We start from the raw sequence: 26,255 nt of genomic DNA, 5'->3' as shown, positions 1-26,255 counted from the left end.
GCTATTCCCAAACCAGGAGGTGATGTTACCAGTCAGGATGCTCTCTATTGTGCATGAGTAGAAGTTCTTGAGGATCTTCTGACTCACTTTGAACTTCCTTAGGCGCCTAAGGAAGTAGAGGCGTTGCCGTGCCTTTTTCACTACACTGTCAATGTGTGTGGTCCATGTCAAGTCATCGGATATGTGGACTCTGAGGTACTGTTCACTCTTCATCTCCTTCATAATGAAACCAAACAGCCCTAACGCTCTTCCTCTCCTTTTTGATTGATTGATTGCAAATTGTATTAACAGATTGCAGAATGGGTACAATACAGTACAGCTCAATACACACAATTGTTAAGGGGATGCAGACCAGAGAAAGACTTTCGTCTTGTTTACATCAGGGTCCCCCATTTTCAATTCATCATAACATGACATACATGACATACAGATAGACAGTACTGCTACATCTATACATTTATGACATACCAGATTTACAAATACAGTACTGTTTGTGAAACAAAAAGAGTAAAAAAAGAGAGAGAGTATATACATTTGACGAAGAAACTGTACATTGGAGGAGGTGGGGGGGGGGGTTGGGTAGGTGGGGTGGGGGGGTAACTGTACATTGGTGGTGGGTGGGTGGGGTGGTGTGGGGGTAACTGTACATTGGATTATCGATGAAACCTTTCTTGGTCCAAGAAGAGGGTCTCGTGTATTACTGGGTTAGGACATTTACTGTACATTGGAGGGGGTTGGGTTAGGACATTTACAGGGACCAGTTTTCTTTGTGGATCCCACCCCAGGTCTACTGGGACAACATGGGAAAGGTGCCTGCAAATGAAGGCGATCTAGTCTAATGATTGTATGGTGAATAGCGCCATCATGTGTCCATGATAATCTGCCACCAGTTTATACTGTAAATAAGTGAGTTACAATGGCTGTCCAAAGATACAGTATCTTGTCATTGTATTGACTATAGGGCTTAAACCACTACACCTTGTATTCAAGATCCTTATATTTAATGGTTATCGTGTGCAGTATCACAATTAATACACTAACACACCATTCGCCAGGCCAATATTGTCACGGTGTAGTACTGAACCCAATATGCAGACAGAGAGATCTTGTGAAAACCCAATATGAGTATATTTAATAGAAGCAGGGGTCGATACACGGGGTGATACTAATTTTTTTTTTTTTTTATCCACTTTTTCTCCCATTTCTATATTTTCTCCCATCCCAATTTCGTATCATCCAATTCAACCCTCCCCTGTCACGAACGCTGTTTCTTGCCTCCCACAAGCCGGCTGCAATGTGGACTAAGTCATACATAGCACAAGTCCCCTCCGGTACTTGAGGTAACAGCAGTCGCATGTTTTCACCTGCGCAGCTCGATCTCTCAGTGGCGAGGAGTAACGCGTGGGAGGCTCACGCTGCCCCCGACACTTCCTGATTCTACTGCGCAGGCGCACCAACCGACCTGTAGGAGTCGCTGTCCACAACGCCCGATCCCCACCCATCAGTTTCCCACCCCCTAATACGGCCAATGTGTATTAGTATGAACGACCAGCTAAACTGAAAGCAATGTGGAGCGCTGGGCTCGGCGAGCCCAGCGTCTCCGCATTCGTGGCGAGCGCCTTACCCACTACGCCACGTAGCCGCCCATACATGGGGTGATACTCATATAGTCCAGGGTGTGCGCGGGGACAAGAGAGTCAGACAGACGGGGTCAGAGCAGGGACAGGGATAGTCAGCCGGGCAGGTGTCAGAGCAGTTCCTTGTGAGCCAGCCAGTGTCTCCAGGTCTTCGGCTCGCCGAGCAGGCTGAGGAGAGAGGATGAGAGTACAGAGTTAGACACGGTCAAAGAACACGAGATCCAGGCGAACAACTAGAACCAACAGAATAGTGAATATGAGCAAAGTAACACGACTAACTGGTAACGAGTAGGGATCTCCTGATCAAATTTGTTTGCTCCCGATCCGATCCCGATCATGTGATTTTGAGTATCTACCGATACCGATCTTTCCCGATCCGATCAACAATAAAAAAAAAAAAAAAAAAAATCAATGTTTTATTTTTTTCCTCCCATCCCAATTTCTCACATTACATTCACCCTGAATGTTGACGTTATCCAGGTGAAAAGTTTACTTCATTCAAGCGAGGCATTGCAACCGGAGTAATCTAAAAACTCGGCATCCAACCTGCTGCTTCATGAGAGCAATGGTGCCATCGTCTGTAAGAATCAGGTGACTGCAAGTTCTGCAACTAGTGGATGTCCCTCATCCTTGACATAAATCATTTGATGTATAATTAAATCAAAGGAAATGCGTTTGTTTTGGCAAAATGATTCTGCTCTGTGTGACAATAAATAAATGAATGATGATATGCAATTTAAAACCAAAACTAAGGCCTCAGTATGAGTTTAAGACGTGAACGTCATGTTTGTTGAATAAAAAAAGAATCCAGATTTTTTTATTTATTTTTTGATCCCGATCTTCTGAAAATCACGTGATCGGCCCCCGATCCCGATCACGTGATCGGATCGGGACATCCCTAGTAACGAGAGTTTACGATCCGACAGCTTCTCCGCGTCTGGGGCGGGGTTATATACCCTGATGTAATATGCCCACAGACCTCAGATCAGCCGGCTCGCTGAACACCACACCTGCACCTACTTGACCATAATGAGAGCGGAGAAGGGGGAAGAGAGACAGAGAGAGAGGAAGGAAGCACTGCCTGGCAGGAACCATGACATTAACCATGACATTAAAAACTAAGAATCTCTAGCAAATCTAGTACATTTACAAACGAATGAGCTTCTAGATACAGTAGAAAAGAAATACAGCGGAGTATGAGCTTCTAGATACAGTAGAAAAAATATGCAGCCATATGAGCTTCTAGATAAGACAGTAGAAAAGATATGCAGCCATATGAGCTTCTAGATAAGACAGTAGAAAAGATATGCAGCCATATGAGCTTCTAGATAAGACAGTAGAAAAGATAATGCAGCCAGTATGAGCTTGCTGCATACTCATGGCATTAGTGCAGAATTTGACTACAACTGTCTCATAGGGACGAATTCTGGAATGGCATTTTGAATGGCAGGCATAGTTAGACATAAATGAAAGCTCTCATTGACTCCGACAGATTGCTAGTCATTCATAATGGCATCGAAAGACTGTCCAAATGACCTTAGATCTGACAATTGTTTACACCAGCGTCTGTATTCCGGATGTTCACGGTTCGATTCCCGCTCCTCCTGGGCAGCGTGTTGAAGTGTCCTTGAGCAAGACGCTTAATTGCCCTGATGAGCAGGTTGGCACCTTGCATGGTCGCCTCCGCCGTCGGTGTGTGAATGTGTGAGTGAATGGGTCAAATGTGAGGAACAAATTGTAAAGCGTTTTGGATAAGTGAACTGAAATAGAGTGCAGGTGTTGCATGACTTGTCTCTCATCATTACTGTACAAATGTTTATGTCAAGTCCTGTTGGATACTTAAATCTACATACTAATAAACTATGAACTTGTGAAAGTGTTGTTCTTTTTATATAATATATACACTATACATTGCCCTTTATATTTTATGGGTAACTAATTTTATGATTAATTACTTTATACGTAGTAAATGTTTATATGAAGACATGTACAGTCACCATATACAGTTATTATTTCTCTAATTTAACACAAAAAGAAAAGAATTGACTAGTCGAACCCCAACTATTTAATTATGCATCATATTGAAACAGAAAAATTATCTGATGTATTCCACCAAAGGGAAAAGTGATCATATCCAAATGTGTGCATTTTTAATTGGCTAGCTTGAATATGTTAAAGATAATTGATCCAAACGAATGTGTAGCTCCACTGTTTTCATCTCCTGCTGACTGACCAACACTAGACAACAGTAAGCTGCTTGTATTTGTTCTGTGGCTGAAACACTTTGGTTATGTTGGCAATGTTTGCAAACATTGTAAAACTGATCTATATTACGATTTACAATTGTAGGTCTGTCTAGGTCCGTCTCCCCGAAAGTCTGCCAGCAGAAGAACAACTCTCTCTCTCTCTCCTTGAGCTCTTTTGATAAAGCAGATGAGTCTGTTCTAAAACAAAATAGTTGCATTTACGACTGAAACATGCCCCACACATCCTGGCTGTGGGTTCAACCGAAGGCCTTGAAAATAGAAGAGTGTCCCGTATGAAGTGTCCCGGCTGCCCAGAGATAAGAGGTGAGGGAGAAGGTTATAGGCTGAATCAACCTCCCCATGGAGGTCCGGCCCCCACATTGTTACCAACCCCCCCTGGAACAGAGAGAGGAGAGACGGACCCAAATCCCACAGTAATTCAAAATGACCAAAGGTGATCGAAAACAAATACAATGGTTGCATATTGTGGTCCAACCTACCCCGAGTATGAAAATAAATATTTTCACTTCCCCACATGCAAAGGAACAGAGGTATTAAAGATAGGAATCAAATATGTGAATGCAAATATCCAACCAAACAAACTTTACCCCAGTAGGCTAGAAACTAGAGACAAAGCAAAACATAGTACATACGTGTGTCCCTCAGAACAACGATTGACTGAGTGAATGTAACTCCTAATTACCTCATCTTTCACAACTCAGCATCTTCCAAGATCAATTTAAATCCAAACCCCTTTTTTCTCTGTGTGTGAATGAGTGATGTTGGGAGGAACACATTGTAAAGCGCTTTGGATAAAAGAACAATATAAATAAACCATTTACCATAAACATGTAGAAGACACATCTAGGTGGAAACAGCAGAAAGGAGTGAGGAGCAGGTTAGTTGAAATAAGTAGTTATTTTAATATAAGGCCAAATAAATCACATGTGACACTGAACCCCCAGAGATAATTATCAAAAGGTTATCACAACATGGCTACAATGTATCAATAACACTCCCCACCCCCATCAAAATATTATAAAGTGCTTTCTCAATCTGTCACCAAGGCATCATGTAGAGGCAGAACAGCATTTCTATCTATACTTGGAACACATGTGAAGAGAATACCCTGCATCTTCAGGCACAAACAAGCCTTTCAAACTATTAAAGGGACACTTTTCCAACTTTCAACCTATAGTTTTGTTGTGAGGACATGATAACCAGACTCCTCCTCACAACAGAACACCAGGGTTCAGGCAAAAACATCGCTTTAACTCATTTTCACTTCCCCACATGCAAAGGAACAGAGGTATTAAAGATAGGAATCAAATATGTGAATGCAAATATCCAACCAAACAAACTTTACCCCAGTAGGCTAGAAACAAAGCAAAACATAGTGTCCCTCAGAACAACGATTGACTGAGTGAATGTAACTCCTAATTACCTCATCTTTCACAACTCGCCATCTTCCTAGATCAATTTAAATCCAAAACCCTGGATAGAGGAGCTGTGCATGTCACTGATCTCTCACAAAACTCACCCTCCCCAACTCAGCATCCCCAAAGTCATATCGAAGGCAAAGTCCAGGATAGAGGCTGAGTGAAAGTGGTGTGGACTGTGTGCAGGAGGGTCATGGTGTCAGAGACGCTGTAGAAGGACAGAGTCCCTGCACTGTGATCGAGGTACACTCCTATTCTGGAGGACCAGGGGCCCGATACTGTTATGTTCTTGTCATTGTGGCTGAAGAAGTAATCACTTGGACTGGACTGATCTAAAGCCCAGGATTTGGAATTGTATCCAAATCCACAATTCTCCTTAGTGCCTGTTCTACTAATGTCTTTGTAGGAGGCTGCTACAGAAACCCCTTCACTCCACTCCACCTCCCAGTAACAGCGTCCAGTCAGACCTTCTCTACCCAGAACCTGAGCCCTTTCAATGAATCTTTCTGGGTGATTAGGATATGACTGCTTTTGGTGCGTCCGTGTTGCTTTTCTGTTCCCCTCAGACAAAGACAGATATCCGTTTGTTGTGTTTGGGTCCAGTGTGATCTGAGAGGAATATTGTAAGAAGTCAGCTCTGGTCTTGGGCTCTGGTGGCAGTAAAACATTAATAACTGCATTCACTGTTGTTGAGATTCTGGGCCACTGCTCTTTCAGAACGTCCTCTAGTTTGTCTCTCAGCTCAGACACGACCTCAGTCACATCTGCAAAGTACAGGAGAGGAAGGACACTGATGCTGGGTAAGTCTGTAGACTCACTGGGACTGGAGAGGGGGGGGGGGTAACTCTGTAGAAAGTGGATGTGGTCCTCTGTGTGCGAGAGCTGCTCCAGCTCAGTGTCTCTCCTCCTCAGGTCCGCTATCTCCTGCTCCAGTCTCTTCTGCAGTTCTTCAGCCTGAGTCACTGTGGTCCTCTGTTGGGCTCTGATGACCTTCTTCAGCTCAGAGCGCCTCGTCTCCAAGGAGCGTATCAGCTCAGTAAAGATTCTCTCACTGTCCTCCACTGCTTTATCAGCAGAGCGATTGAGAGAATCAACAGCCTGTTGGGCCTCTTTGAGTTGCTTCTCTCTCTGGTGGATTTTCTGCTGACTCATGCCAAGCTCTTTCTGTCTCTCCGTCCTTTCTGCTGCAGCTGAGACTGTATCATGGCCTTTATGTTCATCCATGGAACACAAATAACAGATGCACTGCTGATCAGTACAACAGAAAATCTTCATAGCTTCATCATGACGAGAGCAGATGTTCTCCTGAAGCCGTGTGGAGGCTTTGACCAGCTTGTGTTTCTTTAATGGAGCTACAGTATAATGAGGCTGGAGGTGAGTTTCACAGAAAGAGGTCAGACATACCAGGCAGGACTTGAGGGCTTTCCGCTTTCTCCCAGGGCAGACATCACAGGCCACATCTGCAGGTCCAGCACAACAGTGATCAGGAGGAGCAGCTTGGAGTCCTGTCTTCATTAGTTGTTCCATCACTTCAGCCAGCATGTTGTTTTTCTTCAGAACAGGCCTCGGAGTAATAGTCTCCCTGCACTGGGGACATGTGTAGATCCCCTTCTGATCATCTCGATCCCAGCAGTCTGTAATACAGCCCATACAGTAGCTGTGTCCACAGGGAATAGCTACCGGATCCTTCAGTAGATCCAGACAGAGAGAACAGCAGAACTGGTCCCGGTCCAGATCAACTCCTTGCTGTGCCATTTTAACAACGGCGCTCTTAAGTTTTGTTTTCTCAGGAAGAGTGAACTCTGATCGTGTGTTTGGTCGGAGGTGCTTCCTGGTTATAGAGTGAACTCTGATCGTGTGGGTGAGAGGTGCTTCCTGGTTATATAGCTGTCCAGGGGAGGAGTCGCTTTAAAGAGACAGTGTCTATAGTTTACTGTGATTCCTCGAGTAGTCCTCGACTAGAGAGGTTGGGCCGTGAAGACCGCCGTCGTTTTAACGGTCCAGTCACTGGACTCCAGTGTTACTTCCTGGTTTAAAGCAAGGAAACGATAAAACTTCTCTTTTATAGTTTCCTCGATTTAAATTACTCGCCGTACTACTTGGTCCTCGGGGGACTGGTTATTTCAGGTGACATTCGTTCGCTCCCTAATGTAGCTCATTACCGACACGTCGTGGATCTGGATAGGTCAACGGCATTCTGCTGCACGCGTTTACAAGTCCGATGTCTGGTCGCGTGGGGATCATCCCTATGTTCCCCGGGTTCTATGTTCCCCGCTTTGATTGATTAATAGATTGAAAATGTTATACATTTTTAATAATTTTATTAATTATTAATGTCCGCCTTGTTTCGAACGGTTAAGCTTAGGCCCTCTTTCGAACTGGTTAAGGTTAGAGTTTGGAATCAGGGCTGGTGGTCTAAAATTTTCAATCAATCAATCAATCAAAGCGGGGAACATAGAACCCGGGGAACATAGGACCCGGGGAACATAGACATGCTCCCGTCGCGTGCAGGCAGGAGATGCAGAGGCAGTCATCAACATGTATGCATTGCAGAGTGAAGCCAGAGGCGGAGAACAAATTAATCAATGATTTAAATGAAAGGGAACAACGGCAGACGTGTGGAAAGTGGAGAGCAGCTTACAAACGAAGCGAGGAGAGAAGCACAGAGGACCGTAACCACTCCTCTACAAAGTCCAGATCATACCCACGTAGGTGCTCCTTGAGAGTGGTTTTAAAAGTGGGTAGTGATTCACATTCCTTTACAGCTTTGGGTAGGGCGTTCCACATTGATGTGGCATAATTGCGAAACGTGTTTAGTCCCTTGTTTGAGCCGAATCTGGGTTTCACATGATTTGTGGAGCTCCCTCTGGTGTTGTGGTCGTGGTATTCACGGACCTTTGGGAAGTATTTTGACATGTACATGGGTACCTTAGTGGTGTAGTGTATCTTGAAGACCAGGCCCATTGCAAGTTGCTGTACTCTGTCGTCTACTCTAAGCCATCTATAGGTAGTCAAAGTGGGCAGGGGTGAGGTGGGTTCTAGGAGTCAGGTCAAGCAGTAGACTGACCAGTTTGTTTTGAGATGTTTGTAATTTTGTTTTTAGCGCCTTTGAGGTGCTTTGGTACCATGAGGTGCAAGCATAGTCGTAGTACCCTTGAATGAGTGCTCCTGTTAGTCTTCAGGGTATTCTTGTTTACCAGAGAGGAGATCCGGTACAAGAATCTTGTTTGTCTCTTCGTACATGGCATCAGAGAAAATAATGTTCAATCTTAAGAAAAAACCACATCTCTTTGATAAATGCTGGGCTGGGTTTAGGCAATACTTAGAACAGATTACATAGTAGGTTGACGATGTAGGCTATTATTGAAGCTCCCTTTTGTCTTTCAGATGGGTATATATTGCAATGAATGATACTGTAAATGTTATTAGTTGCTCTTTGAAGAGAAAAGATGTAACGTTAGATATTTATTTGTTTGGTATAGAAGTATGGGCACCTGTTAGACGGGTGTAACTGGGTTTACTAAATTCTCAAAATGTGTAAAAATAAATAAATAACTGAATTTGTTGAGGTCCTAGTCTGGGGGAGGGGAGGGGGGGTCTGGCCTAGAGGTTTTCTTTTTGTTTATATTGATTTTTTATTTTTATTTCAGGGGGGGGGGGGGTTATTTTGTATCTATTTTTCTGTAACTCGGGGCGGGGGAGGGGGGGCAGTTGGCAGCATTTCCTTTTGTATGGTTGTTGAACTGTTGAACTGATGCTGTAAAACTGAAAAAAAAGAAAATACCAATAAACATATTGTTTAAAAAAAAATCTAGTGACTTTTTTTTTATTACATTAGATGCCATTTTGTCACAGGAAAGATTAGCCTCTAGGATGGAACCTAGGTAGGTAATTTCATCTTTCCTTGCGACAATATTGTCACCCACTGTAACTGAGAAGCCGTCGGTCTTGCTGAGTTTGTTATTTGAACCGAAGAGAATGGACTCTGTTTTACCCATGTGTAATGATAGTTTGTTATCAGCGAGCCAGGTGCAGATTCTGCCGAGTTCAGAGCTGAGGGTTTTTTCAACCTGTAACTTGTTCTTGTCAGAGACCAGCAGGGCTGAGTCGTCCGCGAACAGGAACAAGTTGCAGTCACAAGCTGACGACATGTCATTTGCATAAATGAGGAACAGTAGCGGTCCTAGTATGCTTCCTTGTGGAACACCACAGCTCACTGGGAGGGGGGGGGGGATAGGGTACCTCCCAGTGAGCTCCTTCATGTTCTCCACCCCTCCACTGTGCCCATAATGTGTTTGCAGAGCGCAGTGCTTTTTAACTTGACAAGATGTATTTTTTGTGGATATTACTATACAACTCCCATAATTGATAGAATTTCAATTTCAATAATAATAGATTTTTTTTTTATACAATTAACACCAGCCAAATAAGGGCACTTTTGGCCTGAGGTAGAGAACATCTGTGGCGTCTGAGCGGCAGGGGCTCCAGCCCCCTCGTGTCCCATCTGTGCACGTGTCTGAGGCTACTGTATTTATTCCTGCATCGGGGGGGGGGGGGGGGGGGGGGGGGTGACAGACAGTGGCTCAGGAGGCAGAGTAGTCATCTGGTAATCTGGAGATTCCCGGTTCGATTCCTGCAAGACACTTATCCCCCCAACTGCTCCCGATGAGCAGGTTGGCACCTTGGTCACCTCCGCCGTCGGTGTGTGAATGAGTGATGTTGGGAGGAACACATTGTAAAGCGCTTTGGATAAAAGAACAATATAAATAAACCATTACCATAAACATGTAGAAGACACATCTAGGTGGAAACAGCAGAAAGGAGTGAGGAGCTGACGAGCAGGTTAGTTGAAATAAGTAGTTATTTTAATATAAGGCAAAATAAATCACATGTGACACTGAACCCCCAGAGATAATTATCAAAAGGTTATCACAACATGGCTACAATGTATCAATAACACTCCCCACCCCCATCAAAATATTATAAAGTGCTTTCTCAATCTGTCACCAAGGCATCATGTAGAGGCAGAACAGCATTTCTATCTATACTTGGAACACATGTGAAGAGAATACCCTGCATCTTCAGGCACAAACAAGCCTTTCAAACTATTAAAGGGACACTTTTCCAACTTTCAACCTTCATCCTATAGTTTTGTTGCGAGGACATGATAACCAGACACCTCCTCACAACAGAACACCAGGGTTCAGGCAAAAACATCTCTTTAACTCATTGGGCACCACCCTCTTTCCCCATCTGTACTCAATGGCACCAGCGTTATTGACCATTTTAGCGATGTTTGCAGACCCATTGTGTGTTCTAGCTATGGAGACAATAGTATGGCTCATTTGACAGGCATTGTTCATAGTCCATCACTAACTAATCAGTTAATTTCTACATACTGTAGTTTGTGCGCTATTACACGCTAAACATCGCCCCTTTCCAAAATAATCCAGTGTTTTTTCATAGATCGCGAGATATGACGCGTTATATGCAATATGCCCAAATCGTTCTGGTTGATTGCCTGAAACCCCAAATACTTCCAAATCAAAGGTATATACCATGTGTGGGGGGGGGGGGGGTCGTTTTAACTAGAAACTGCGATCGTGTTTGTCGAGCATGTTTTACGTCCGGTAAAACACGACACTGATCGGTACAGAAGCATGTTTTACGTAAAAAAAAGACCAGCAGGTACCTAAGATAGACCTTACCTCAGTCAGAAGGTACTCCAAAATGAATAAATCCCAGTTGATACCATGGCGATCGCAATTACTCGTGTATATTGGGCATGGCTACCAAACGGGAAAGAATAGCTCTGAGGCACCAAATCTTCCACCGATTGCTATGTTGTGATCCACTGCTAGGCGGAAAGAGCCGGAGGTAAACTCAGTACTGGCCCGGGCTGGAAGACAACTGATATCCCCAGTTCAAAAGGTAGGCGATACTGCCACCTGGTGAGATTCGATCGTCATTGCAATTCCAACGTAGGCAGATGAGCCAGAGAGACCTAGGGAGCTCCGGCTGAGTGTTTAGAATGGGGATCAAAGGAAGAAGATCAACGGATCTAAAAACTAGATACTACGTTTTTGGCGCCCAATGAGTTAAAGTAAATGTCTGTTTCATATATAGAATATGCACACCAGCCACCACAGTACAGTTCTAACTGTACAGTTCAACCAAAATAAACACAGATTGTTTAAAAGCTAAAAACTAAATAAAAAATATTTTCGGATACAATAAAGTATTTTATTTCCCTTGCTCGGACCATGTTCAGATTCATTAACAATAATAACAATTAAAAAAGACTCCAGCTGTCGGTTCCTTTGCCCATCAGTTGAAGTCAGCATTTCTCTCCTCCTACAGTGCCGTCAGCGTCTCTCTCTGGGGACAAGACAAGGAGGACAAGACAAGGAGGACAAGACGTGAGTTCAGGACAAGACGTGAGTTCAGGACAAGACGTGAGTTCAGGACAGACATGAGTTCAGGACAGACATGAGTTCAGGACAAGACGTGAGTTCAGGACAGACGTGAGTTCAGGACAAGACGTGAGTTCAGGACAGACATGAGTTCAGGACAGACATGAGTTCAGGACAAGACGTGAGTTCAGGACAAGACGTGAGTTCAGGACAAGACGTGAGTTCAGGACAGACATGAGTTCAGGACAAGACGTGAGTTCAGGACAGACATGAGTTCAGGACAGACATGAGTTCAGGACAGACATGAGTTCAGGACAAGATGTGAGTTCAGGACAAGACGTGAGTTCAGGACAGACATGAGTTCAGGACAGACATGAGTTCAGGACAAGACATGAGTTCAGGACAGACATGAGTTCAGAACAAGACGTGAGTTCAGGACAGACATGAGTTCAGGACAGACATGAGTTCAGGACAAGACATGAGTTCAGGACAGACATGAGTTCAGGACAGACGTGAGTTCAGGACAGACATGAGTTCAGGACAAGACATGAGTTCAGGACAGACATGAGTTCAGGACAGACATGAGTTCAGGACAGACGTGAGTTCAGGACAAGACATGAGTTCAGGACAGACATGAGTTCAGGACAGACATGAGTTCAGGACAGACGTGAGTTCAGGACAGACATGAGTTCAGGACAGACATGAGTTCAGGACAGACATGAGTTCAGGACAGACATGAGTTCAGGACAAGACGTGAGTTCAGGACAAGACGTGAGTTCAGGACAGACATGAGTTCAGGACAGACATGAGTTCAGGACAGACATGAGTTCAGGACAGACGTGAGTTCAGGACAGACATGAGTTCAGGACAGACGTGAGTTCAGGACAGACATGAGTTCAGGACAGACATGAGTTCAGGACAGACGTGAGTTCAGGACAGACGTGAGTTCAGGAAAAGACATGAGTTCAGGACAGACATGAGTTCAGGACAAGACATGAGTTCAGGACAAGACATGAGTTCAGGACAGATGTGAGTTCAGGACAGACATGAGTTCAGGACAGACATGAGTTCAGGACAGACGTGAGTTCAGGACAGACAGAAAGAAGGAGGTAGAGAACAGACAGAGCAGCAGAAAGAGGAGGTAGAGAACAGAGGGAGCAGCAGAAAGAGGAGGTAGAGAACAGAGGGAGCAGCAGAAAGGAGGTAGAGAACAGAGGGAGCAGCAGAAAGAGGAGGTAGAGAACAGAGGGAGCAGCAGAAAGAGGAGGTAGAGAACAGACAGAGCAGCAGAAAGAGGAGGTAGAGAACAGACAGAGCAGAAAGAGGTAGAGAACAGACAGAACAGAAAGAGGAGGTAGAGAACACAGAGAACAGACAGAGGAGGTAGAGAACAGACAGAGCAGAAAGAGGAGGTAGAGAACAGGCGGCAGCAGGGATGCAGGAGCAGGTGAATAAAGATCTTCTGGAAACACACCTGGCAGTAAAGGGTCCCTGGACGAGTCCAAGACCTGGTGGAGAGGAAGCCGGGTCAGTAAAATGCTTGCCGTAATCCAATGTACGCTTTTGGCTACTTCTTTTGTTAGCGTGACCAGATGTAAGCTAGCTTCCTCACCATACCAGATGTAAGCTAGCTTCCTCACCATACCAGATGTAAGCTAACGTCATCACCATACCAGATGTAAGCTAGCTTCATCACCATACCAGATGTAAGCTAGCTTCCTCACCATACCAGATGTAAGCTAACGTCATCACCATACCAGATGTAAGCTAACGTCATCACCATACCAGATGTAAGCTAGCTTCATCACCATACCAGATGTAAGCTAACGTCATCACCATACCAGATGTAAGCTAGCTTCCTCACCATACCAGATGTAAGCTAGCTTCCTCACCATACCAGATGTAAGCTAGCTTCCTCACCATACCAGATGTAAGCTAACTTCATCACCATACCAGATGTAAGATAGCTTCATCACCATACCAGATGTAAGCTAACTTCATCACCATACCAGATGTAAGCTAACTTCATCACCATACCAGATGTAAGCTAACGTCATCACCATACCAGATGTAAGCTAGCTTCCTCACCATACCAGATGTAAGCTAACGTCATCACCATACCAGATGTAAGCTAGCTTCCTCACCATACCAGATGTAAGCTAACGTCATCACCATACCAGATGTAAGCTAGCTTCCTCACCATACCAGATGTAAGCTAACGTCATCACCATACCAGATGTAAGCTAACGTCATCACCATACCAGATGTAAGCTAGCTTCATCACCATACCAGATGTAAGCTAACGTCATCACCATACCAGATGTAAGCTAGCTTCATCACCATACCAGATGTAAGCTAACGTCATCACCATACCAGATGTAAGCTAACGTCATCACCATACCAGATGTAAGCTAACGTCATCACCATACCAGATGTAAGCTAACGTCATCACCATACCAGATGTAAGCTAGCTGCATCACCGTAATCAACACACAGCCTGGGAATGTTGTCTATGCTGTTCCGTCCTCCTCACCTCGTACGTGGTCCCGGCCCAGAACTGCCTCATCTCTCCCCGGCTCCAGGCCACCAGGGCAGAGGTCACCAGGGTGAACGGCACGAGGTAGAGCAGGGCTGGCTGCCCCATTCCTGACAACAGCATCACTGCAAAGGTCACCGCCATCCCCAACAGGTAGGCTACAGGGAGAAGCACATAGGACAAGACACAGAAACACAGACGAGGTAAACCCAAGCCCTGGCTAGGCACTCATTAGAACCTGAACCTTAATGGTTCCATGATGAGGATAGGGAGAGAGGAGCAGAGGAGGAGAGGAGAGGAGCAGAGGAGGAGGGCAGGAGAGGAGCAGAGGAGGAGAGGAGCAGAGGAGGAGGAGAGGAGCAGAGGAGGAGGAGAGGAGCAGAGGAGGAGAGGAGAAGAGGAGCAGAGGAGGAGGAGATGAGGAGCAGAGGAGGAGAGGAGAGGAGCAGAGAAAGAGGAGAGGAGCAGAGGAGCAGAGGAGGAGGAGATGAGGAGGAGAGGAGGAGATGAGAGGAGAGAGGAGCAGAGGAGGAGAGGAGCAGATGAGGAGAGGAGGAGAGGAGGAGAGGAGAGGAGGAAGAGAGGAGCAGAGGAGAGGAGGAGAGGAGGAGGAGATGAGATGAGGAGAGAGGAGCAGAGGAGGAGGAGATGAGACGAGAGAGGAGCAGAGGAGGAGAGGAGCAGAGGAGGAGATGAGAGATGAGCAGAGGAGGAGATGAGGAGGAGAGGAGCAGAGGAGGAGGAGGAGATGAGAGGAGGAGATGAGATGAGAGGAGAGGAGCAGAGGATGAGAGGAGGAGAGGAGCAGAGGAGGAGGAGAGAGAAGATGAGCAGAGGAGATGAGGAGGAGAGGAGAGGAGATGAGCAGAGGAGGAGGAGATGAGGAGGAGGAGAGAGGAGAGGAGCAGAGGAGAGGAGAGGAGATGAGCAGAGGAGGAGGAGAGAGGAGATGAGCAGAGGAGGAGGAGATGGAGAGGAGAGGAGAGAGGAGAGGAGATAGGAGAGGGGCAGATGAGTAGGAGAGGAGGAGAGGAGGAGATGAGAGGAGAGGAGAGGAGGAGGAGCAGAGGAGAGGAGGAGCAGAGGAGATGAGAAGAGCGGAGAGGAGAGAGAGTTTACCTATACAGCAGCAGACAAAATAGACCTTCTTGGGGCTGTTGATCCACACGTCAAACTTACTGCAGTAGGCCACCAGCAGACCTGGGAGCAGGAGGAACCACAGGTATGTGTTGCATTATGGGTGGTTCACAATTCATTTAGCTACCCCCCCCATGAGGTGTGAGGTGTTACATGTAGTTTAGCTAGACCCTCTCTCTCTCTTTCTCTCTCTCTCTCTCTCTCTCTCTCTCTCTCTCTCTCTCTCTCTGTGTGAGGTGTTACATGTAGTTTAGCTAGACCCTCTCTCTCTCTCTCTCTCTCTCTCTCTCTGTGATCGGGTAGTCATTTTTCAAGTGTGGCCATTCAGATACATTTACAGGGCTTGTTCTCTTATTTTGTGACAACCGTCTACATATTTTGCAGCTAATGCTGTACACTGACTTTTAGTTTTAGTTTAGTTTAGTTTAGTTTTAGTTTAGTTTAGTTTTAGTTTTTAGACTTTTAGTTTAGCTAGACCCTCTCTCTCTCTCTGTGAGGTGTTACATGTAGTTTAGCTAGACCCTCTCTCTCTCTGTGAGGTGTTACATGTAGTTTAGCTAGACCCTCTCTCTCTCTGTGAGGTGTTACATGTAGTTTAGCTAGACCCTCTCTCTCTCTCTCTGTGAGGTGTTACATGTAGTTTAGCTAGACCCTCTCTCTCTCTCTCTGTGAGGTGTTACATGTAGTTTAGCTAGACCCTCTCTCTCTCTCTGTGAGGTGTTACATGTAGTTTAGCTAGACCCTCTCTCTCTCTCTATGTGAGGTGTTACATGTAGCTTGCCAGGCTGCCTGATTGCTTTTACCAACGCGTTCGTGTTTCCGCGTCTCTGATTGGCCAGGTCATGTGACATGTACGCCTAATCGTGGGACCGCAAGTTTCTACACTGGTTAAGCTTAGGCGCTCTTTCGAAGTTGATTAAGGTTAGAGTTTGTCTTAGAGCATGGCGATAGAACGCCTGCCCTAATTCCAAACTCTAACCTTAACCAACTGCGAAAGAGTAGCCTAAGCTTAACCAGTGATAAACTAGGCGTTAGGTAGTTTGCAGGCTGTTCAACCCGGAAATAGGCGCAGAACTTGCCGTCCCACGATTGGCGCACATGTCACATGACATGGCCAATCAGAGTGCAAAACGGGAACTCGGAAACACGAACGCGTGGGTAAAAGCATAGACGCTGCCAGGCTAGCAGTCAGCCTGTGGTGTCTCCACCAGGGGGCAGATCCACTCTGACAGGGAGGTGGTTGTGCTGTGGTGTCTCCACCAGGGGGCAGCTCCACTCTGACAGGGAGGTGGTTGTGCTGTGGTGTCTCCACCAGGGGGAGCTCCACTCTGACAGGGAGGTGGTTGTGGTGTGGTGTCTCCACCAGGGGGAGCTCCACTCTGACAGGGAGGTGGTTGTGCTGTGGTGTCTCCACCAGGGGGCAGCTCCACTCTGACAGGGAGGTGGTTGTGGTGTGGTGTCTCCACCAGGGGGAGCTCCACTCTGACAGGGAGGTGGTTGGCTCACCGGGCACAATGATGTCTCCGTAGCCCAGGATAGAGAATTGCATCCCACACAGGTTCTGCGCCCATGCGGAGAACCGCGGGACGCGCATCATCAACGGCAGCTGGAGGAGGAGGATGAAGAAGGTCACTGCAGCTCTCTTTCTATTAACCAGGCATGGAAGCTAAAGGTAGGGCTGTACCGAATGCTTCGAAGCTTCGATCATAATATTGACATTCGAATTCTAAATCAACATTCGAATTTTTTATAAAATTATTATTATTTTTCTTATATATCTTTTTTTTTATGTGTCTATTTATTCTGTTTAAAACCAATGGGGTTTTTCTTCACAGTTGCAGGTAAAGATTAGGCTACACTAATATTATAGTATTATACTATTATAGTATATGACTAGTCATAAAAATTGAAATAAAACATTTATCATAAATGATGTAGCCTATCTGCATCTGCTTGGCACTCGGCGCTTGACAAAACTGATGAGTTATATTCATTAACTCTTTCAATGCCACGCCTGGTTTTCCGTTTTACCGCTTGAATGCCACCATCGGCGCCAATGTTAACGTTAATATTGCCTAATCTATGTTTTAAATTATGGCTATGTGTCTAATCTGCCCATCGCATTATCAAAGACTCTTTTCCAGACAGTGCTGTGAAGGCAGATTGTTTTTTTATCGCGTCGTTGCCGTTTCAGAGCAGTTAGAAAAGCCCCCGTTTTGATATAAAAAACAACTCATTCTGGAGCATTCTATGAAAATCGTCTTTTAGTGGAATATTCCACAACGTTGATATTCGTCGGCCTTTTTATGAATCGTTTTCAAATAAACGCTAGATGATCAATATTATACGTGCACGCACGCACATTACGGCCGCGCGCGGATAATCGCCTCGTTGATTTCCTCTCGGACTTTTACAGTGAAAACGAAAGAAGACATTTCACAAAACAGCTTATAACTTCATCAAACTTACTCTGATTATCCTACCACTGATAACATAGAGTCCTTACCTGACATCAGATGGTATCCAACTGGTATATTCCAATTCCTGATCACCATTCGAAGAAATCGATACGTGTATGGATCCAACGCGATACAGTAGAACTCCATGATCCGCGGGGATCTGAGGCTCCAGAATGAACTCTAGTAACCCCGGCTGGATCAGTGAACTGGAAAATGTGGAGTACCGGATTTTTTTCCCCATTCATTTTCATTGAGTCCATTCCAAAATCACTTATATCATCTGGGAGACGACAGGGGGCGCTTTTTTCCACAGTGATCGTCGGCGCCCCTCGGCTATACTCGGGTAGGCTCGGGTGATGCAATAATTTTTCAGATCGCAAAAAAAAAAAAAAAAAAAAAAATCAGAGAAATCTCGTGAGTGGCTAGCAACCACCTATAAAAAAACACGAGAAATCTCGTGAGTGGCACTGAAAGAGTTAAAGAAAGTTGATTTAATAAAAAATAAAAGACTAATTTAATCAGATTAATCACTTTATTCAAAGGGAACCGCTCCCGCCTACCTCCGGTCAATGGTCTCTAACTACACACCCTCAAGACCCCTACGCTCTGCATCTTCTGGCCGCCTCAGACCTACTCCTATCCAAGCTCCCGGAGGGTCATCAAAGAGAAGCCGCCTATTCTCAGTCCTTGCCCCACAATGGTGGAATGAACTACCCATCCCAGTTAGGACAGCCGAATCCCGTCCAATCTTTCGCCGTCGACTAAAGACTCACTTCTTCAACCATTATCTGAAATGATTAAAAAAAAAAAAAAAAAAAAAAAAAAAAAATCTAACCCCGACTAACCTTACTGTCATGCACTTGTCCTAATAAACTAACCTACACTGTAACACGCAACACTTGATGAACATTGTTACTCAGCTGATAGAGTTGTACCCTTCTTGCTGTCTTGTCGTACAGAACTTGTAAGTCGCTTTGGATAAAAGCGTCAGCTAAATGACTAAATGTATGTAAATGTAGAGGATTTAGTTTGAGGATAATAATAAAAAAAAATTACCTCATAAAATATGACGACAGACATTCGAAGCTTCGTTCGAATACTTCAATAGAAGCTTCGAATGTTAAAAAATGACATTCGGTACAGCCCTAACTAAAGACTAATCATTTAAAAATGTTGTATTGATTTAAAGTAACGTAAGTAATGTCCCCGTCTAAGAAAATGCTTAACCCTTTCACTGCCACACGACAGCCGGTTAACCCTTTCACTGTGACAATACAGAAGGTTAGCCCTTTACTATCACACAAGTTGACGGCGATGCTCCATCATTAGCTCCGCATCCGCGGAGCTAATGATGGAGCATCGCCGTCGGTTGTGTGATAGTAAAGGGTTAACCTTGTCGTGTGGCAGTGAAAGGGTTAAATAGGACTGAAGACCAAAATAATGACATCACCAAAACCCACCCGGGTGTCAACATTTAAACCCATGTGACATCAGGTATCAACACAATATAAAGGTGAAGTAGGCTAGATTCTCTTTACATCCCAACATCTACCAATACATAATATCTGGTCTCTGTGAGGGTCTGTCTGACCCTGGAATCAGACAGTGGCGGGGGGCTGGAGTCATAAGAACCAATCAGATTGGGCGGCTACGTGGCATAGTGGGCAAGGCGCTCGCCACGAATGCAGAGACGCTGGGCTTGCCTGTTCGAGCCCAGCGCTCCACATTGCTTTCAGTTTAGCTGGTCGTTCATACTAATACACATTGGCCGTATTAGGGGGTGGGAAACTGATGGGTGGGGATCGGGCGTTGTGGACAGCGACTCCTACAGGTCGGTTGGTGCGCCTGCGCAGTAGAATCAGGAAGTGTCGGGGGCAGCGTGAGCCTCCCACGCGTTACTCCTCGCCACTGAGAGATCGAGCTGCGCAGGTGAAAAGATGGGACTGCTGTTACCTCAAGTACCGGAGGGGACTTGTGCTATGTATGACTTAGTCCACATTGCAGCCGGCTTGTGGGAGGCAAGAAACAGCGTTCGTGACAGGGGAGGGTTGAATTGGATGATACGAAATTGGGATGGGAGAAAATATAGAAAATGGGAGAAAAAGTGGATAAAAAAAAAAGAACCAATCAGATTTAGTTTTACCTGCCAAGTGGTGGTGAAGGAGGCCATTTCCACCCTACATTGTTGTGGGGAGCGCTTTGAGTGTCTAGAAAAGCGCTATATAAATGTAATGATCATTCATTCATTCATTCATTCAAGCGGTTTCTGGGATTTGCATTGGAACTCAAACAGCACCATTGTGTTCCTTGTTGAAAAGCACCCGTAGCTAAACCACTTAGGGAAACCTGTGGTTGTGCATAGAGCATAGCTCAGTTTCAGAAAGTGCGTACCCCACCTTTAATTTGGGCGGTGCAAAAAAAACTAGAAAAAAACAGTAATTATCTGTGCTATGATGACAGGGTTTTGATACTCGGCTGATCATGCGAGACGGGTTCCTTCCCTTTGCAACGGGATGAATAGGAGTGAAGGAGTCGTAACATAGCTATAGGGGAATAAATGGCTGCATTTATATAACAGCTTATGTTCAAAGCGCTTTACAATTTGTTCCTCACATCCACTCACACGTTCACTCACAGACGGCGGAGGCGACCTCGCAAGGTGCCGACCTGCTGATCGGGAGCAATTAGGGGATAAGTGTCTTGCTCAAGGACACTTCGACACGCTGTCCGGGAGGAGCGGGAATCGAACCGGGAACCTCTGGATTACCAGACGACTGCTTTACCTCCCGAGCCACTGTCGCTCCGTATTGGTTGGAGGCCGACACACTAAATCCCCGTAGAAGAAGAGTGAATAATCCCAATCATTTTAAATGACATTAAAGGTTATTTGAATGTGGGTCAACTAAGAGAGCAGCATGTTAGGTTCCACCTGTTAGAAAGGGTTCTCCTTGGAACCGTGCCTACAACACCCCGCCCACCCCGATGGGGTTCCACCTGTTAGAAAGGGTTCTCCTTGGAACCGTGCCTACAACACCCCGCCCACCCCGATGAGATGCAGGACAGAGAATGGAGGGTAAAGGGAAAGACCTTACTTTCTCATAGGGAGCCTGGGGTTCAGCAGGGACCTCCACCATGTTACCGTGTGTCTACGACAAGAACCCGCCCCAACCCCAACACACACGTTAGTTAGTCACTCAGATCCAGCTCCCCTCAAGAGAGGGAATGAACAGCAGACAGGTGAGTCCAGTGGCTCCCAAACCTCCCCCCTAGTCAGGCCCCTGGTGGGGAATGGACCCGTCTCAAACCCCGCCCTCTTTTCTTGATCCTCCAATCACAACTGTCGCTTACCTCGGACAAACTTGGTTTGTCCGAGGTAAGCGACAGTTGTGATTGGAGGATCAAGAAAAGAGGGCGGGGTTTGAGACAGGTCAATTGGAAACACAACCACAATGGATTTGAAATGAAACAATCGAGATGTGCTTTACCAACCTCTTAATATGCAACGGCCCGCCGGCGGAACAGACGGAAGTCACGGCACTTTGTGAGCGTCTAGATCGGCTCGGGGCTGCATTTTTTGGCCGAACATATAAATGACAGAATTAAAGATCTATTTGTTGCCGTTTGGACGCCACCTCACTCGACCAAATCCGTGCCTCGGTTCTCGAGTTACATGACGATATGTCAGGAAAGAGCGAGCGTCAGATGACCACCCCGGAGTCAGACTTTGAATGAATGGCCGTGATGAGGAAATGGAATTCTGGAGTGCTTTCTTTTTGGCCCACGGTTTACCCAGATCTCTCTCAAAGAGCCATTTCCGAATGGATTTTTATCAAATTTGGACCTGTACTACATAAGACTTCAGGCTATGGATGGCTGTGGTATTTTCCAGCTTATACCGTTTATTTTTATATTTCTATTGCAAAGGCTACAGAAGAATGTGAGTAGTACACAAGTTCAAGTTCAACTCAAGTTCAGACCTATGTTACTCTATTTCATTAGCACTAAAAGTGATTTTCCTTTTTTGCATTAGTAACTTCAGAATGTTATCAGAATAGCCTCAAATTAAAGCTGAAAGTCTGCACTTAAACATCTCAATTGTTTCATTTCAAGTTCATTGTGGTGGTGTACAGAGCCAAAATTGTGAACATTTTATTTATGGACCTGATTGTATATGGTAGATGGATATGTTTTCTCTTTTGTATTATTTGTTGTTATATGTTATATAACCCCTCTATAACCCCTCTATATACTTACTTATACACCTGCATAAAACCCATAGCTCTGTATGATAGCATGTACAATAATGCTGTATATACCATATATATATATATTCTCACCGCATATACTGTATATCTATCCACACCTGTCTGTACTTACCTGCAAATAGTCCTTTATATATGTACATATCGTACTCTTACTAGTTACACTGCTGGTCAGTATGACTACACCTGTATCACTGTACATATTAATACTACAACTCTGTACATTAGGGATGCTCGATATTGGCTTTTTTACCGATACCGATATTCCGATATTGTCCAACTCTTAATTTCCGATACCGATATCAACCGATATCAACCGATACCAATATATGCAGGGTTTCCCCGTCCAAAAAACGGAATAATTTCAGGTAACTAATCATTTCACTGGATATATATATAACAAATATTTTTTTTATTTTTTTTCGGTTTTTAAACCGATACCGATATTTTCCGATATCACATTTTACATAATATCGGACATCCCTACTGTACATACATCTGATTAGCACCACACTCAGTAGTATTTGTACCCAGTTTAATCACCTGTACATTAGGGGTGTAACGATGCAACCTCACAACGATTAAATTCGATTACGATTCTTCAGGCAACGATTCAATGCATCATGAAATCTCTTCATTTGACCACGATTCGATTCGATTCGATAAATTTTCTATCAGTTAATTCCCCAAACATTTTTGAATACACAAATGTGGCTGGGGGAACTGATTCACTCAGCATGAATGGACTATAGGTCAATAAAAACAATACACAAAAAAAGAAAAACATAATAAAAAAAAATATATATATATTTTGATTATAATCAATCCTAACATTTTCAAATCGATGCAGTTGAATCGTCACATTAGGATCGATGCATCGTTACGCCCCTACTGTACATTGTATATCACTATTGCACTTTCCTGCTACATTTGCACTCTGGTTGGATGCCAAACTTATTTTCGTTGTGCTGTACTTGTGCTGTATGATGATAATACATTTGTTTTAAATGTGCTTTAGAAATAAAACTGACTTACTTACTTTACTATATGAGGGAACAAGGTATTTTGTCTCCCTCAATCTCTATCTGCCAGAGCCCCCCCTGTAATTCACCAGGGCCCGCCATGGGCGGAGTGCCCCAAAGTTTGGGAACCACTGAGTTAGTCAATCAAATGTAGCGCTCCCCTGGGAGAGCGGACCAACAGCAGATACTACACAGCGAGCGCTCCCCTGGGAGAGCGGACCAACAGCAGACACTACACAGCGAGCGCTCCCCTGGTAGAGCGGACCAACAGCAGACACTACACAGCGAGCGCTCCCCTGGGAGAGCGGACCAACAGCAGACACTACACAGCGAGCGCTCCCCTGGGAGAGTGGACCAACAGCAGACACTACACAGCGAGCGCTCCCCTGGGAGAGCGGACCAACAGCAGACACTACACAGCGAGCGCTCCCCTGGGAGAGCGGACCAACAGCAGATACTACACAGCGAGCGCTCCCCTGGGAGAGCGGACCAACAGCAGATACTACACAGCGAGCGCTCCCCTGGGAGAGCGGACCAACAGCAGACACTACACAGCGAGCCAGATCAGACAAGGGCTTGTTAATGAAGCGGGTCCACTTCAACAATAACACAAGCTTTTAAAACAGGCAGTGAACTTACCTTCTCTCCCGACGCATCAGGACCCAAGGCCACCTGCACCATGATGCTCACTCCGTTCTGTTGAGGGAGGGGAGACCAGAGGGAGGGGAGATACCAGAGGGAGAGACCAGATGGAGAGACCAGAGGGAGAGACCAGAGGGAGAGACCAGAGGGAGGGGAGAGACCAGAGGGAGAGACCAGATGGAGAGACCAGAGGGAGAGACCAGAGGGAGAGACCAGATGGAGAGACCAGAGGGAGAGACCAGAGGGAGGAGACCAGAGGGAGAGACCAGAGGGAGAGACCAGAGGGAGGGGAGAGACCAGAGGGAGAGACCAGATGGAGAGACCAGAGGGAGACCAGAGGGAGAGACCAGATGGAGAGACCAGAGGGAGAGACCAGAGGGAGAGACCAGAGGGAGAGACCAGAGGGAGATACCAGAGGGAGGGGAGACCAGAGGGAGAGACCAGAGGGAGGGGAGACCAGATGGAGAGACCAGAGGGAGAGACCAGAGGGAGAGACCAGAGGGAGAGACCAGAGGGAGGGGAGACCAGAGGGAGAGACCAGAGGGAGGGGAGAGACCAGATGGAGAGACCAGAGGGAGAGACCAGAGGGAGAGACCAGAGGGAGAGACCAGAGGGAGAGACCAGAGGGAGAGACCAGAGGGAGGGGAGACCAGAGGGAGAGACCAGAGGGAGAGGGGACCAGAGGGAGAGACCAGAGGGAGGGGAGACCAGAGGGAGAGACCAGAGGGAGGGGAGACCAGAGGGAGAGACCAGAGGGAGAGACCAGAGGGAGAGACCAGAGGGAGAGACCAGAGCGAAGACAGAGTGACAGTAACGTTAACGGAACGTAGACAAAATGCGTCCACATTTTTATAGGATTCTAGCACATTTTCATAACAATAGCGAATATTACCGTTTTCCTTGAGGTTTCTTACAAATTAACGATGCTTTATGTTGTCCTTTATATGCCGATTATCATTAAAATCTTAAATTCTACCATATGTCACCCTTTAGACAACATATGTAACGCTACCAGCACACTTTTGTTAAGATAATTAGTTTACCATTCGCGGTCGCTATACCGAGGTTGCAGTAATAGTTTACCGCTGTTCAGATCACGGCGAAGAATAGACACATCCCAGTGACCTGTGCTAAGGATCTTGGGAAATGTATTCATGTAGTTTTCAACATTTTCACCTTTTAATTTTAAACCAATGCTGCCATCTACTGACAACAGAAAGTGTTGTCTATCGTCACCTCCGTATACAGCGTCGCTCGAAACCCATTCTAGAGATTCCCACTTTTTACTGGGAATGGGGCGTGGCCGTATTTGGTCCCAGACAATAAGAGTGGCTGCGATTGGTCACTGTGACCATAATTATTACAAAGATAACTGTGCCTGATTTGATTGACAATGAGCATTAAACATCAGGTATAACGTTATTGCAATGAGATCAATAAACACAGATACTATTTGACCAGAATTTATCCCATTTGTCTGGGACATTGAAATGTTCCTGGACACCTGGACCAGCGCCAATATGTCCTGGAGGGAACCCTGGTAGAGACGGAGGTGGGGTTGAGGGGGTCCTGAAAACAACATTAGTCCTAATTCTTTCATTTATTAACCATTTGTACCTTTGTAAAGAATGGAGTGATGAAGACGAAGAACACATCGTACAGAAGCAGGAGGCTCAGCAGAATCACACAGATCTGTCAGAGAGAGAGAGAGAGAGAGAGAGAGAGAGAGAGAGAGAGAGAGAGAGAGAGAGAGAGAGAGATGAGTAATTTCAGTGGTCATACATTCCAGCGAAGATCAGGTAAGGGAGAATGTCATCATCATCACTACACAGTGGCAGAGATATACAGTACACATGTACAGAAATATGTATGTAGTATATATATACAAAGATGTGTACTACTGAAATCTACTGAGTAACATGTGAAAGCATTGACAAAAAGGACCGTGTGAAAGCTTTGGAACATCTAAAAACATCATAGAGGACCATGTCAGTGTTACTACATGATGTCACTGTCAACCATCAGCCATATTGTTTACATTAACCTCAACCAAGCCATTCCAGAATGTTAATTGATTGATGACAAGTTTTATCTACTGTTTATATCTATGGGCTGAAAATCATAAATAAATGTAGTACATTTAGAACGGACCTTTGTAAAGAAACTCAAAGTGAGAAGGAGCTGCTCTGCTGTTTCTGTAAAGACATTCAGAAACTGTCCTGTAAAGAAATTCAGGCAAGACTAACCAATGTCTGCACTTTATGTGCTCATTTTGTGCCCGTCTTTTTTCTGTTGTCAAGCACTTTGAGCTGCAATTCTTGTGTGAAAGGTGCTATACAAATACAGTTTATTATTATTTATTATTAGAGGTCAGAGTCACTGAAAATAATAAATATGTCAGGTCAGAGTGACTGAAATCATAAAGTCTGGCGAGGCACTGGGGTGGGTGTTCGGTATAAGCC

General features: G+C 45.3%; 2 protein-coding genes across 7 annotated transcripts in view; both read right to left on the bottom strand.

Moving 5' to 3' along the window:
• Window positions 1-1,697: 1,697 nt before the first annotated feature.
• Window positions 1,698-7,077, bottom strand: LOC311247275 (tripartite motif-containing protein 16-like; the record flags this gene model as incomplete). The annotated part of the gene is given in 3 exon segments (XM_084337635.1): window positions 1,698-1,805; window positions 5,424-5,472; window positions 5,474-7,077. Coding segments are annotated over 3 exon segments (1,761 nt in total).
• A 3,094-nt stretch (window positions 7,078-10,171) lies between these two features.
• LOC311247246 (signal peptide peptidase-like 2A) overlaps window positions 10,172-26,255 on the bottom strand; it is a 72,040-nt gene continuing 55,956 nt past the window's right edge. For 4 of the 6 annotated variants that reach the window (XM_084337589.1, XM_084337590.1, XM_084337591.1 and 1 more), the window contains 8 exons: window positions 25,411-25,485; window positions 23,791-23,847; window positions 20,960-21,013; window positions 16,915-17,014; window positions 15,391-15,471; window positions 14,269-14,429; window positions 13,210-13,243; window positions 10,172-11,700 (listed from right to left, as the gene is read on the bottom strand). In XM_084337589.1, coding sequence (XP_084193715.1) covers window positions 11,660-11,700; window positions 13,210-13,243; window positions 14,269-14,429; window positions 15,391-15,471; window positions 16,915-17,014; window positions 20,960-21,013; window positions 23,791-23,847; window positions 25,411-25,485 — 603 coding nt within the window. In that variant the 3' untranslated portion in view covers window positions 10,172-11,659. The remainder of the gene's footprint in view (window positions 11,701-13,209; window positions 13,244-14,268; window positions 14,430-15,390; window positions 15,472-16,914; window positions 17,015-20,959; window positions 21,014-23,790; window positions 23,848-25,410; window positions 25,486-26,255) is intronic. The other 2 variants (XM_084337592.1, XM_084337593.1) reach the window with 1 other exon arrangement.

This window comes from Notolepis coatsorum, assembly GCF_963971535.1.
Source record: "Notolepis coatsorum genome assembly, chromosome: 20".
NCBI classification, from domain to species: Eukaryota; Metazoa; Chordata; class Actinopteri; order Aulopiformes; family Paralepididae; genus Notolepis; species Notolepis coatsorum.
Note: the sequence above shows the minus strand (reverse complement) of the source record. Positions and strands in the feature narration are given on the sequence as shown.